At 41.1% G+C, this 14,976-nt stretch overlaps 1 protein-coding gene across 1 annotated transcript; it reads right to left on the bottom strand.

Annotated features, from left to right (window-relative positions):
- Positions 1-688: 688 nt before the first annotated feature.
- LOC119898300 (cell surface glycoprotein 1-like) lies at positions 689-3,801 on the bottom strand. The gene is made up of 5 exons (XM_038712491.1): positions 3,585-3,801; positions 1,787-2,539; positions 1,436-1,499; positions 1,026-1,070; positions 689-844 (listed from the first exon to the last, which is right to left on the bottom strand). The coding sequence occupies exons 1-5, from the start codon at positions 3,652-3,654 to the stop codon at positions 775-777; spliced, it is 1,002 nt and encodes a 333-aa protein (XP_038568419.1). The 5' UTR covers positions 3,655-3,801; the 3' UTR covers positions 689-774.
- Between the last annotated feature and the right edge of the window lie 11,175 nt (positions 3,802-14,976).

Here is a 14,976-nt window from a genome sequence, read left to right as displayed (position 1 = left end):
CCACTCTGCTCTTTTGTTTGGTTCAATAATCAGTAATAACTGGGAGTGTTATAAAATAAATTTATTTGCCAAAATTTGTAATAAACTTTCATATTCCATTCTAATTTGATAATTTATTTGTATTCACCATCCTCTTTTCAGGCACTTCCAGCTACCAGTTATCAATAAATAAGTTACTCTTTTGGCGCCACATCTCTGTCTTACTTCAGTAGCCTTTGTATAAAGGTTTAGTCAAAGTAGAAAAACATTTCCTAGGGTGGAAGTCCCCAGGTGGTGTTGTCGGATAGTTAGATTCTGATGGTGGTGATTCCTCTCTTAGCGCTACCACCAGCTTGGCCACATTATCATTTATTCACCTATTGCCAGGATTCTTTCCTTAAATCTTTTAAGCATTCCCAGCAGGGAGATCGCCGCCCCAAGCTTGTCTTTCAGCTCGTAGTTGGAGACGATCCGGCCCTCAGACAGGGTGGGCACCAGAACTGCCACTGCTTCGAGATGGTGGTAACCCACATGCCATAATTCTTGTCATTTTTGATTTAGACTTTTAGTTTTAATTCTGATTAAAGGGATGGTGTTTTTCTTCCTTCATTAGTCCACACTGTGACACTTTTCTACCACAATGCTGTAGGGCAGACTTTTTTCCTGGATTATAGATACACATATAACGCAACAATTTCAACATGCTTCACTTTATTATTGTCATAAATCACTGGCCACTCATTTGAGTGGTGGTTAATCCTTCCAGTGGTAGTTAAGGCACTGAATGTATTTAGGTTAGGCGCATTCAGCAAAGTACTCAGAGGCATCCTGATCACTGCACTCTTGCTGGAAGATGAGCCTGATCCTGGAAATAAACACATGAGATTAACGTAATGTACAATGTTGTTTCTTGTCAAGTAAACTGACTGTATTAATTTCATGATTATATTGGGAATTAATTCATACTTTATTGCATTTAAAAGGCGGATTACCAAAAGCAGTACATCCAACTTAAAGACTGCAAACAGATGAAGATAATAACTTACATTTTGCTCAACTCCTTCCACTGGGGGGGAACGGAACTTTTTGCACTGTGGAAATATTCAGAAAAACATATTTAAAGCATTAGGGTTTAGCTAACCTATTTGAATCACACAGGGCAACACTCTCCCTCTTTCTGTGGACTTAGAACCTTTAAACCTGACTGACTTCTGGCTTTTCAAAGACAAAACAGGAATTGCTTCAGCAGCAGAATGGTTCATCAGAATCAGGACGATGGACCACTAACTAATCATTAGCCTCAGCGCCCCTAGTGTCATATTTCACAGTTATATAACATTGTACAATAAAGTCAACATGAATTAACATATCATTTTTAAAAGAAGTTGCTGTGCAGGCTTTCTGACATTTGATGCACCTTTGATTCCACTGTGTAGAAAATTTTAAATGAACTTACATCAGCTGGTTTAAGGTCCTCATTAAGCAGCTGATGTCATCACTTATGTCGTCATCAAGCAAGTCTGGAAAGAAAACAAGTTTTCTGGTTTAAGGTAAAGATGCAAGCTGAAAATGTGAAAAATGGACGCCTCTCCAGAGGAGAGAAGAACAAAAGGAGAATGAACTGTAGTTCCTGCTAATTGTCCGAGCTGTCACATAAACACTCTGCACATACAAACACACATGATTGGTGCATAGGTTACTAGCAAGGTACAGCTAACATCTGTTGAGTCACTACATTGGCTTTTTGGGTCAGATTTGAGCAAATGTATAAACTTTAAACTTTAAAAGTATAAAGATTGAAACTCACTGTTGCAGTCCATCTCACAGATGTTGGGTGAGAGAGTCGTGTCGTTGCAGACCAGGTGATTGCTGAGCTGGAAAAGACCATAGAGGGTCCAGACCTCCTCGTCCAGATGTTGAGGGTGGTTGAATGGTGTGGGATGGGTGGGTGGTGTAGGCCGGGTATTTGATAGAGGTTGCCTGATATCCCGTCTTTCCCTGGCGTGGGGTCGGATTGTGTTTAAGGGGTCGTTAGGCTTAACCAGGTGTGGAGGGCGAGTGGGTGGTGTGGGGTGGTTGGAGTTTTTAGGAGGGGTGAGTGGTGTGGGGCGGGCAGAGGGTTCGGTATGGTTGGATTGCATGGGGTGAGTGGGCAGTGTGGGGTGGGTGTTTGATGGAGGATGTCTGACTTCCCGTCGCTTCCTGGACAGGATTGTGGTTGACTGGTTCAATTTGGTTGGAAGGTTGGTTGTTAGTGTGGGAAGAATGGGTGTAGTTGGAAGGGTGGAATTTGTTTTATTGGTGGATGGTGTAGGATAAGTGGGTGTGGTAGCATGGGTAGATGGTGTAGGACGGGTGGCTGGTGTGGGCCTGGTTTTTGATGGACGCCGCTTGTCTTCCCGTTCCTGCTCTTCAGAGTCGTCCTCACGCTCGGCCTTGCCAGACATTCCCCTGTAGCCTGCTTCCCTTTTCTCCCTGCTGTGATGGTCATCCATCCCAGGAGTCAGCTGATTCACCGCACTGGTGTTAAAGTCCGACGTCAGCTCCACATGACAGACGACTGGAGGCAGGGGAGATAAGAAACAAACAAAACAAATCATCTTCAAATGTCAGTCATGCTACTACAAACTTCTGGGCAGAACGAATATTCATGGTCCCCAGAGGACGAATCCTAATGATATTATGACCCCCTAATTTTTACTTAAGCACCACCGTCTGCTCAAAACTTCAACTTGTATAAAAGAAATATCAAAATGAAATACTATGTATTTTTGGCACAATGTGAGCTGTTATAATTCTATATTAATACACAATATAATAATAATTGTGCTATAATGAAAGTCAGGTGATCGTTGAAGGTATCATGATTCATCCTATGGGGACAAAATTTCTCAGTAATATATTCAATAATTGTTAATCTATTTCCATCTGGATCAAAGCAGTGGACCAACTGACCAACTATGCCATCCATTAAACCACAGCGCCAGTTGACATGTTCTATTACTACCATGAACCGGCCACTGTAGCTTATTTCAATCAATACCACGTACATGTATACGTAAATACTCACTAAAGCACTAGATAATAATAATAAAAAGAACATATATCAAATTAATCTTTCTCATAGTATTTTCATACAATAATTTCTTAGACATACAGTATTTTCAAACGGAGGCGTCCTCAAAGATAAAAAAAAGAGCACTCCACTTCAACTTCATAATTTATGCAAATAATGTCTGGCTTCCTCATATATTATACAGTTGTCTACAATTTTTCTTGTGTAGCTTGATGTCTTGAGGTTTCAGTGTTTTTGTTTCAAAATTATAGATAAAAAACATCCAATTAGGACCATGTAGACCAAATAGATGGCTAATAACAACTGAGCAGCTAAGACACAAAGGGGACATCATGTTGGTTTGAATCAGATCTAAATGGTTCAGTCGAGGTTTCCCAGGAGCTCTCAAACTTGTTTTAAAACAAATTTTGCTGATCACAAATCACATTATACAGTCATACATTTTTTCTACTTCCATTGACATTTGATTATTTTGAACACCATATTAGGCTTCATTTTTTCTAATGTAAAAGTAACAAACAGGACTTACTCTTGGCCACCAAGTTCTCCACACTCTGTCCTTTTTCAGCCTTCACCATCAGTTTACCAAATGCCGTCATCAGTTGCCTTCAGTTCACATTTGGACACAAGTCTCCCTCCAGCCAGACTGCAGCCCAGCACTGCCAAGAGAAACACCTCAAGTACTCTCATCTTGACTCTAGTTATCACCTCTGAAAACTAACATGACATGATAAATATATATACTGTCTGCAGAGCCACTGGGGGCGAATCAGAGACAACTTTTGTTCTCTTCAGATAAAGGCCACTCCTTCTGGATATACAAAGAAGGCTCTGGGAGTACATGATGTGCAAATCTCACACATAGCTCAAGGACAGAAACATTACATCTACCTGAATACATCTTTTCAGATTTGGTCACACCTTTGTCCCGTTGAAAAGACAATGATACTAAAACCAGAAATGGGTTTCTGCTGACATCATATCAGTGACTACAAAGTGTGTGTTAAATATGAAGCCATTCATGTTTAGCCCAACAAAGGAAAGATCAATAACAAGAGCAGCAACACAAAAGTTGAGTGGGACAAACACAGAATTTCAGTTTCAGTGAATACATTTTCCATGAAGGGTCTTCTTCACTAACAAAGACGACGTCATTTGTGCGGTATAAATAGTAATTTATTCAGATAGCAAGAGGGTTCAGGAAGGATAAGATGAAGGAGTCAAGCGGGTTGGTTGGCTTCTCAGGGTGGGGGCACAACTCAAGTGTGTCTAGGTGTCACTGGGTTTCCCTTTGGGTGTCACTGAGGTTGTTGTGGATGTAGCTATGGTAAGCTTGGGAAGACTACTGGCCAATAATTGGTGGGATCTGGGATCCCTTGTCTGGAAACTGTTGAAGCTGCTCTGGTGACTGGAGTACGGTTCAGGAGAAATCCTTGATTTGGACAAGATTGGCAGAGATGGTGGTTGAATCAGAACTGTGTAGCAACTCTGAATGATTCTGCGGTGAAGAGAAGGTTTTGTGGAGATTTGTTTGAAAGAGGTGTCAAGGAAACCATCTACACCAGGGTTGAGAAGCCGTCATTGAACAGGGGAGGGGGTCTACGCCACCACTTATCCCCCACTTACAATGCTGTCCTTTCATCACTTCCCAGGAAACTCAACAAACGTAACCTATTGGCCTCAGGTGAAGATACCAACGATGGTCGTTCAGTCTTGGCCACAGGTAGTCTTAACGACTGTAACGACTGTCGTCACAGCAACCAGGAACACTAACGAACCAGCAGTAGCGACAATCCTGGCAAACGACCCCACTGAGGTTAAATAGCTGAGTTTCCCTGCCAGTCAGTCAGAACTGAAGAAGTCCTTTGGATGAGGGACGAAACGTCTTCCAGTAGCTTCAACCAAGTCCAGTTGCCCTTGACTTTAACCTTCTTTGGATATCTTGTGATGGCTACTTCCAGCAGGAAAGTGCACCATGTCACAAAGGTCAAATCATCTCAAACTGGTTTCTTGAACATGACAATGAGTTGCTATGACCTGGATAACTGAGAATCTTCACAGACGTTACTTATGACAGAAATACAGTCAGTGGAAGATGAAGATGAGCAGCGGACCACAATCCACCCTGGCAGATCAACAGTTCCAGGCAACACAGCAAGTGCAGTGATCAATCTGAGGAGAGGAAAGAGAGGATAGGAGCCATGTTGGCCCAACTTTGACTTAAGGCTGGTCCTCAAGGTCCGGTCTGGACAAAATTGAGTCATGCTGGCCAAGCAACAGAAATCAGACTGTTGTGTCCACATCTTTACAGAGACCTGCCCCATCAACATCCCTTATCAAGCACTCGGCGGGCAGTCCGTGTTTCCAAGCTGTCAGCGCAAGACTATGACAAGATTAGAGGAGGACTCTAATCAGACAAGGCTGATGACAGTGAAGCAGAGGGACAGAATCACTGTAACAGGGCAGGGGGACAGAGTTAACAGGAGGGTGTAGATGAAGCAGAAAGCATGGAGTTGCTTATCAGGGACCTGTAGGGAGCGGCGAGGGAGCCAGGGGTGTATGCCATGCCATAATGACGATGATGATGATTACTTCAATTAGGGTCAATGATAATAATAGGCTAATCGTAAAGCTATCAAAAAGTGATCACCCAGTTAGTCACTGTCAAATAGTACAGCAGAAGCAATTTAACATTGTTTTTGTGGCTAGAAATGTTTTTTTCTGCCTTCCTCCTGTCAGTCATCTTTAGTGTTTAGGTACTGCTGCGTTAAAAAAGGTTCAGGCATTTGAGAGTGGTGCATGGATTTTAGGATGAAATAAAATGCTATCAAACAGAAACTCAAGAGTCTATTAATACTGTTGTTTATAAACATAGTTTTGTAGTCACTGGGGATCCCCTGTTTGTGAAAATTACAGTCAGGTAAAAGCCTGAATTGTGATTGTCTTGCTTTATTGCTGTTGTTTAATTTGGTTGACTACATATGTTGTAAATGTTGTGTTCAGGTGAACAGACTTCATTTTGGGCTTTGAAAAATGTTATCCATGTTCATGTCAGAGTTCTTCACAAATCTTGTGTTGTTTAGTCATGAGTTTGACGATGTCCCTCATCCATTTCCAGGACATCTGATCCAAATAAGGTTCACAATGAAAATGGTCTCAAGTTTCAACAAATCCTATTCAAATGACAGACTGACGTACAGCCTGAGTGGTGAATAGCAGACACAGAAGAGCTTAAGGATATTTTTAGACATGTTTACTCAGTTTTTTACCTCTGAGACTACCCCAGACTACTGATAATATAATATAATGATAATAAATAACTAAGTCATAGAAATACTTTAATATAAGATGTAATTTAATCATACTGCTCTAGAAGTCCCAGAAGAAACACATGACTTGACATGAAAACATGACTTTACTGTTCTCATTGGTGTTTATATGACTGAACAAGCTCTATGCCGGCTCCCTAGATGTTTACTGGTTTGATAGGAACTTTATTTGACAGAGAAAATGGATAGCTAAATGTTTATCACCAGTGACAACCAGTATTATGCATTAAGACATTAAGTTCATGTTCAGTAAAGTTCAGACAAATCTCCTGTAGTATAAGAAAGAGTTGTATAAGAGTCTCTTTGCAGTTATGATCTGGTTGTTTCCGTCATGTGCCTGTTGAACTCTGAACTTGGAAAAACATCTAAAACAGAAACAGGTTGTACACCTGTACATTGGTATGTTATGTGCTGCCATGCAGGTATATCAGATGTTTTTGCTTTTGATGGGATTTTTTTAGAAACTCATGAACAACTCCCTCCAAATGTCTGATTGGTTTTCATGCAGTGGTACCACTCAAGATGACTGACAGTAGGAAGCAGACTTGTACATATCACTGTTACAGCAGTTGGCTGTTCTGCAGAGTCATGCTGTTGATCCCTTCTAGTACACCAAACTAACTGGAAAAGTGAGATGGCAATGAAGCAGAATGTGGAAGCGCCATGTGATCATCCTGAGGTGTAATCAAATCAAATTAGAGAAAACAGCTGTGTGTATGTTTACTGGCCTAGGGTAAAATGAGACATTGCACATGCAGAAAATGAATGTCATCAGCTGTGACACGAGAATGTTTCCCAGAGAGTCTGTGTTGGTGTTTCCTGACAGTGTAGGAGCCCTTGGCGAGATTTTTCATTGCCCTCCCATGTGCCCAACCTTAAACCAACATTACCCACCGCAGTGTGTAAAAGTTCAGTAACAGAACTAATTTAACCTAAGTCAGTAATCATGGTCAATAATGAATAAGCGTGATCAGCATACGTGCCATCCCCCAGGCATCATAGCCTAAATTGGTAGACCAAACTGTACCTGGTATTTGAAAATGTTGCCCCTAGAAACTCCAGATAATTTGTCAAACAGAGACTGTTCTCTTTCATTCAAGCGAATTTATGGGATAGGTACTACTTCTTTTTGAAGAAATGCAAGAGCACAGGTTTTATTTGAACACGGTAGCAAACACTTAAGTTGGGAGACTGGGGGACTTCACGCAGAAAGGTTTGAGCATTAAACACTTAATTTCCTGCTTTCTGGTGAACCTTTCTGCACCAATTTCTTTTTCAATTATAGACTCATGGACTTTAATAGCTCCTTCAGCACGTTTTCTGCTCATATTCTAAACTTTCTGCACATTAAGAATTTCTCCCACATATCTGTGATCTCTGACATGTCAAGAAAAAAGTTGTAATTTAATGAGACTAACGGATATAACTTAAATTATTTATATAACTGTTAAAAGAGATGGGCCGCCGGCCAGCCATTAAAGCACAGATAGTGGCCCATTGGTAAATTTTCTTTACTGAAACTGGGCTGGCCCAATCATATCTCTTATTAGCCACCACTCCCTCCTCCTCTGCCATCTGTTTCTTGTGTTGCAGGCAAAACAAATAATAAATCTTAAGAGATGCCTCCAAATGTGCCAAAATAACTGATATGTTTGCCACCAGGTCTCTTGGAGCTTCAACATCAGCTGCAGTACCCAACATTGTGCAACCACAGGCACTTGAAGGAATTAAAGGATAGCCATTGCCAAGCCCACTTTAATGTATGGGTTTACTGGGGCTTAAGCCCCATGGACTATGAAGACAAGGGGGCTATCAATAAAAAAAATCACATGTTTTATAATTTGTCACATTTTCTATCCATCACTTATTCATGTTTTTGTGGAGGGGACAATAAGGTCGAACAGGTGCGTATTTACTAGGCAAAAATGAGACCAGAATTTTGTCAGAATAGAGAGCGTCAGAGAAGATTCCTCTCCAGAACACCATCCTACCTCTTGCTGACTGTGCTTGAGGAGTTACATAAGGAGTTGAACATACAGCTGATGGGACAGAGACGGTGCTGGATGAATTCATCAGTAGGGTGAAACATGTGTAAAGTATTTCTCTGTCAATCTCTACTTCAGATATCACATATGTGGACCATCTGACTTTCATCCTGTGGTACATATTACAGCCTCTCTCTCTTTCTCTCTCTCTCTCTCTCTCTCTCTCTCTCTCTCTCATATATATATATATATATATATATATATATATATATATATATATATATATATATATATATATATATATATATATATATATATAAGTATAGAGGAGTGTTTTGTTAAATCCCTCCCAATTGCAAGCCATACCAGAGAAGCACTGTTAAATTTTTTAGCAGTGATAGAAGACAATGCCAGCAACATGTTGGATACCTACAAAGGCTTGTAGGCCCGCATCAAACAGATCAACCCACTGAACCCATTAAATCTGGCAGGGATTACCAGTGTGAACTGCTATGAGGAGACTGAACAGTGTTTCAGTGTTGTGCTTTTGACTCTTTGTAAAATTTTTCGTCAAACACCACATCACACTGGCAGACAATTAGAACTGGGTTGCAACTTAATGATAACAACAGAATCGTTACTTTAAAAACGCTTTCTCATACTAGATGGTCAGTGCACGCTGTTGCAACCAAAGCCCTATGTCTGGGAAGTTACGTTGGTGTTGAGCTGTCATTACTGAACGTTGCTGATGACCAGAATTTGAGCACTACAGAGGAGGGTACTGCACAAAAATTACTAAACTGGAACTTGCATTGATGTGCAACATATGGAATGCCATTTTTCAACGTTTCCAGGGCGTGAGCACGGCAGCAAGTGGAGTTGGACCTGTGCAATGCTGTGGATCTTGTCATTGCGAGAATATGTAGCAGGCGTACAAGATCAGTTTGACAGCTTTGAGACAGTAGCAAAGATCATGTCCCCCACTGTGTCCAATGAGTACAAAGCGGACACTCAACAAAAGAGAAAAAGAACGAGACAGGCTGACGGTTCATCCGAACTTGAGTGCGAGCTTCTACATTTCACTCTTCAGCGCACAGGTCTTTCTTTCTACCTACTCATTTCACGCTCACCTGTCCCCTTTCTCACCAGCCTGCTAATCTCTGTTGGGGGAGACAGAATAGGGGGAAGCTCTGGTGCCTTTCATGCATCCCTGTGCATAAAGTTGCTCGTCAATGTCACTTTTCCTGAACTGACCAAACACAGCACAGAAGAGGCAGGACATTAAAAAAGGGTGACGCGCTACAGCAAACTTTAGAAATGTTGACCTCGTGGTTCTGTATGAATAGTTATGATTACTGACTGAAGTTTGCATTAACAAATCAGAGACAAATTACCATGTAGAGTATTTTTCTTGCACAATAAGGAGCACCTGCAGGAAGTGTTAGGAGGAGTGAGGAGAGGGACAAGAAAGCACAAGACTACCGGAAAGGGGAGAAGTCGCGTTAGTAACATGCATTAATGGGATGAGGTTGCATACAGAGGGAGAGAAATAAGAGGAGAGAGGAGCTCAGTGCATCAGTCTAGGCCTATAGCAGCATAACTAAGGGATGGTTCAGGACTCACCTGAGCCAGCCCTAACTATAAGCTTTATCAAAGAGGAAAGTCTTAAGCCTACTCTTAAATTCATAATGTGTAGTTATAATAAGTGTGACCGTATTGTCCTACGTGGAGTGTTTGGATGCGACGGGTGATGAGGTCTGCTGTCAGGGGTAAGGGTTTAAGTTTGAGCTGCGGTTCTGTCTTTTGTAGGTCTTTGATGAACATGTGAACATAATAATAATAATAATACATTTTATTTTGATTTTGCAACGACATTATTGTGCAAAGTTAAAACTCATAAGTTCTGCTGAAAAGAAATGTTTTTAGTCCTTTTTTAAAAGTCTCAATAGTCTGTGGTGCCCTCAGATGGTCAGGGAGGGCGTTCCAAGTCCGAGGAGTGGCAGAGCAGAAGGCACAATCACCCATGGTGCTGAGCTTAGTTCTGGGAAGTAGGAGGCGGTTTGAGTTTTTTGAGCGGAGGGATCATGTTGTAGTGAGAGGGGTGAGTAGTTCTTTCAGGTGGGGGGGTGGCTGTGGCTCAGGAGATATAGCATGTTGGCCGTTAATTGGAAGGTCCGCGGTTCAATCCCGGCTCCCCCAGGCTGCATGTCGAAGTGTCCTTGTGCAAGATACTGAACCCCGGCTGTTCCGCCAGTGTATGAATGTGTGTGAATGGTGAATGCAGATGTAGTGTAAAAGCTATAAAGGCGCTATACAAATACGGAGCATTTACATTTACATTTCCATAGATGCAGTGGTGGGTGTATGGCATTTCAGATGCCAGATTTCATGTACAGTTGTGTGTCATCAGCATAAAAGTGAAACGAGACTCCGTGGCGACTGATGACGTGGCCGAGGGGGAGGATGTAAATGATGAAGAGGTGGCTCACTGGTGTACCAGGGGGCTGATCGAGAGAAAGTGACTGTTCTGGTTTTGACCGGCGTGTGGAGATCCAGGATACTCCTGAGGGTGTTGTTGTAGTAATTTACAGATTCCATGGTCAGGCCATAGTCCCTGGGTTGATGACATGGGGGAGTACAGAGCACCAAAGGAACCGGCGGTTGATATTTTTTGTAGATACTACCTCGTCCCAACGTTTTAATTACCTGCGTCAAGATAAGCATATATAAAAGAGCCAGCACACCAGAGCAGATTTTCTACCCGAAACAGAGAGCACAATGACTGCTCCAGCTGCCACCTGCTTAAAGCCTTGGGTAGAAAGAGACTATTTTAACTTTTATTTTAACTTGGGGATGAGTAATATTATGGCAATGGCAGTGGGTGCGGTGATTGCCCAGAGGAGAGGAAAGAGAGCCCAGCTTGGACTCTCAAGGTCTGGGAATTCTGTGTTGCTTTCAGATATCAACTTTTCTATTGTAATATCATTCCTTCTGAGTGAACACACATGCAAGCACAATTTAGTCTTCCCTATCCATCATTTATTCAGGCAAAAAAAAAATAATTGAGATGCAAGCCAGCTGGCCGGTCAGCTGCAGCGGAACGTTATCTGTGTGTCAGTCAGACCCGGTCCACCACAGTCATTGAGTATCTCAGTGTTGTTCAGTGCATTGGTGACTTGGTTATACTGACTGAGGAGGCAGGTGTCATCCTTAAGTTGCTTGTAGCTCTTCATCATAATCTGATTGTCTTTATACCACAAGAACAAGTGAAATACTGACAGGGAACATTTCACTGCACAATGACTACTTTCACTTTTTATACTTTAAGCACATTTTGTACCCCTTAGAATGGGTTTATAAAGAGAGCCACGTGGCCTGTATTTTTGTGTTCTTGATTACTTGACTGTATGTTATCAGAATTAATAGCCTGATCAGGAATTATCTCCTTTTCATCGGTCAGCGTTGCTATAATTAACATGTTGTCAAAGACATACCATACAGCAAATCATGTTTATTGAAAGACTGTAGATAGCAGAAGATAAAAGAATAACTTTCTTAGTTTTTCTTACCAGGAACAAATAACTGATTAAATTACAGAGATAGGGTCTACATTGTCAGTTTAACTTCAAGTTCTGGTTATTAAAGGAGCAAATTCAACCACAAAAGAACAACATTTACTTCAGTAAAGAAAATTAACAAAGAGTGTTCTTCAGAATGTTTGGGAGACAACGATGCATTTCAAATTGCATTCTGTAGATAGAATGTGTGGTCTGATAGCTGCTCCTTAACATCTATCAAAGAAGTTCTCGGTGCAAAAAAAACACCGTGGAGGAACATTCCTCAATATTTCCCTGTTTTGATGTGAAAAAAAGCACAAAAAATTGTGAAAACAGCAGTTACTAATGTCAGTAAGCCGCATATTGTCCCACAATTTATTATTTCATTACTCATCACTGTGTGTTTTTTATGTTTAGTACCACACCTGTAATTATATTTAGTTTGTTAGTATCTTACTGGATACAGTATTCATACATACAGTATGAGTCTTCAATGTGAACCAATGTTCAGTAGCAACAGAACAATCCTGCCTAAAATCTTTTTTTTTAACCTTTACTATTAACCTCTTTTGCAAGGAAGACCTGGCCAGGACGGCTGCATAAAAAGGTTATGTTCTATTTTTGTTGAAACTGTTTTAGAGAGGTTCAATGTACACTGCTCAAATGAAGGGAACACTTAATCATCACAACATGTATCGTCTAACATGTAAACTTCAGGGATATCTGTAAACATAAGCACTTGTGAATCAATGTCACTTGTTTTGGTGCAAATGAAAGTAAAAACAGGTGCACTGGAGCAAGAAAACCTCCAAAAAAGGAATGGTTTGCAGGTGGTGGCCACAGACAATTGCTCTCTCCTTATCCTTCCTGACTGGTTATCAGTTTTTCGTTTTGCTAGCATCGTTGTCACTACTGGTAACATGGGGCAGTACCTGCAGCCTATTCAGGTTGCACAGGTAGTCCATTTCCTCCAGGATGGGACATCCATATGTGCAATAGCAAGAAGGTTTTGCTGTGTCTCCCAGCACAGTCTCAAGAGCATGGAGGAGATACCAGTCGAGTTGCAAGTCTTCTTTGATTTTGTCAAGTCGAGTCTAAAGTCATCATTTTTGTGACTCGAGTCTGACTCGAGTCCAAGTCATGTGACTCGTGTCCACACCTCTGGCATGTAGTTCAGCAATACAAACTCAATAGTTATCAAACAGTGGTCAGATAAAAAGGTATTCTGTGGGAACACTATTAAATGTTCAATTTCAATACCATATACCATATCAAGGTCGAGGGTGTGGTTAAAACAGTGAGTCGGTTCATGAACACTCTCAGAGAAGCCGATGGAATCTAACAAAGAGATAAACGCAGTACTAAAGCTGTCATTCTCAACGTCCACATGAATATTAAAATCCCCTACAATAATACTTTGTCCGTTTTAAGGACTAAAGTTGACAAAAACTCAGCAAATTCAGATAAGAATTCAGAGTACGGACCAGGTGCTCGGTACACTATAACGAAGAGAATTGGTTGCAGTGATTTCCAACTTGGGTGCGAAAGACTAAGAACAAGGCTTTCAAATGAGTTATAGTTTGGTTTAGGTTTAGAGCTGATTAGTAGGCTAGAGTCGAAGATAGCTGCAACTCCACCTCCTCGGCCTGTGCCTCGAGGAATGTGAGTATTAATATGATTGGGAGGGGTGGATTCATTTAGGCTAACATATTCTCCATCACCCAGCCAGGTTTCAGTAAGACAAAATAAATCTATATTATAATCTTTTAAGTTGTTTACTAGTACACCTTTAAATCTGATGTTTAAGAGTCCATATTTAATTATCCTATTGTTTTGCACTATTGCTCTTGTGGTTTTAATTTTTATTAGGTTTTTATGCACAGCTCACAGTTTACCTTTGATTTAAATAATTTCAATGGTCTTGGGGCAGACGCCGTCACTATAGGGTTTTGACTAGGTAAATCCTGAAATGGAGGAGCAGAGAAGTGTGTAAGACTCTGCCTCCTGGTCTCAACTCTGGATTGTCGTGGATTTGGTCAACTAATAAACTTAGCCAGATATCTAGAAATGAGAGCTGCTCCTTCCCAAGTGGGATGGATACTGTCTCTCCAAATCAGATCAGGTCTTCCCCAGAAAGTCTGCCAATGATCTACTAAGTCCACATCGTTTGTTAGTAGCAGCTAAGGATGACTGCTAATCATGCTGGTCATGGCTGACATACCTAAGCTGCTTTTACATACTGTAAATACATCTGCAAATGTAAATGTATGTTACAGTAGATGTGTGCTGTAGACCACCCACTGCATATAAATTAACTTGTTGCAATTTGACTTGTGTATATACTCCTCCTTTCATAGTATGATAGTATGAGTATAATTGGAGGTGCATCTCAAAATGTTGATTGAGTTAAGTATCACTTACTTTGCTGAAGACAAACTCACAGCCAGTAATCAGTCTTCACAAAGCAATTAATGTCATTCATTATGTTGTCATCAGTGAAGGCTTCGGGGTTGACAGTTATGAATATGCAAAATATATAATGTTTTTATTCTCAATATGTTTCTGGTTAAAACACTCACCTCTGCAGCTTGTATCGCACTTGTTTGTGGACCAAGGATAACTAGAATTACAGAAGTAGCTGTCAGACCGCTGGAAGAGCCCATAATAGACAGGGGACAAGACTCCTTGTGTCTGAGAGGACGGGGGAATGTATTCTTACGTTTTCTCACCTTTCTCAAGCTCCAGCTTATCCCCCCATCCCTCTCTTTGTCGGTAATGGTCATTCTGTGGTCCTCATGCTCCAGTTCCTCCTCATCAAACTTGTTTTCTTCTTCTTAACAGTTCCTCTCCTTTCCAGCTCTGTCATGTCAGACTCCTTGCTGGTAGTGTTAGCCTCCCGCTTTCACCTTAGAGCCATTTGGGTTGTTGTGGAATTTGATTCTGAGCATGATGTTGCTATGTTAGTTGTTTGCTTCAGTAGTATTTGCTTTGGTAGTAATTGCTCCGGTAGTTTTTACTATGTCAGTAGTTGCTTCTGTAGTCATTGTCCC

This window comes from Micropterus salmoides, unplaced genomic scaffold, assembly GCF_014851395.1.
Source record: "Micropterus salmoides isolate LMB-PRFRI ecotype aquatic unplaced genomic scaffold, ASM1485139v1 Ms_hic_scaffold_1, whole genome shotgun sequence".
NCBI lineage: Eukaryota > Metazoa > Chordata > Actinopteri > Centrarchiformes > Centrarchidae > Micropterus > Micropterus salmoides.
The sequence above is the reverse complement of the archived record's forward strand: the minus strand, read 5'-3'. Positions and strand labels throughout refer to the sequence as shown.

What these genes read in the sequence shown, in the direction of transcription:
- LOC119898300 (XM_038712491.1), bottom strand. Translation starts at nt 3,654, where the DNA reads ATGACGGCATTTGGTAAACTGATGGTGAAGGCTGAAAAAGGACAGAGT. An exon ending in AGGACCTTAAACCAGCTGAT is followed by an intron (nt 1,071 to 1,435) that starts GTAAGTTCATTT and finishes ATATTTCCACAG; the next exon opens with TGCAAAAAGTTCCGTTCCCC. An exon ending in TGGAAGGAGTTGAGCAAAAT is followed by an intron (nt 845 to 1,025) that starts GTAAGTTATTAT and finishes GTTTATTTCCAG; the next exon opens with GATCAGGCTCATCTTCCAGC.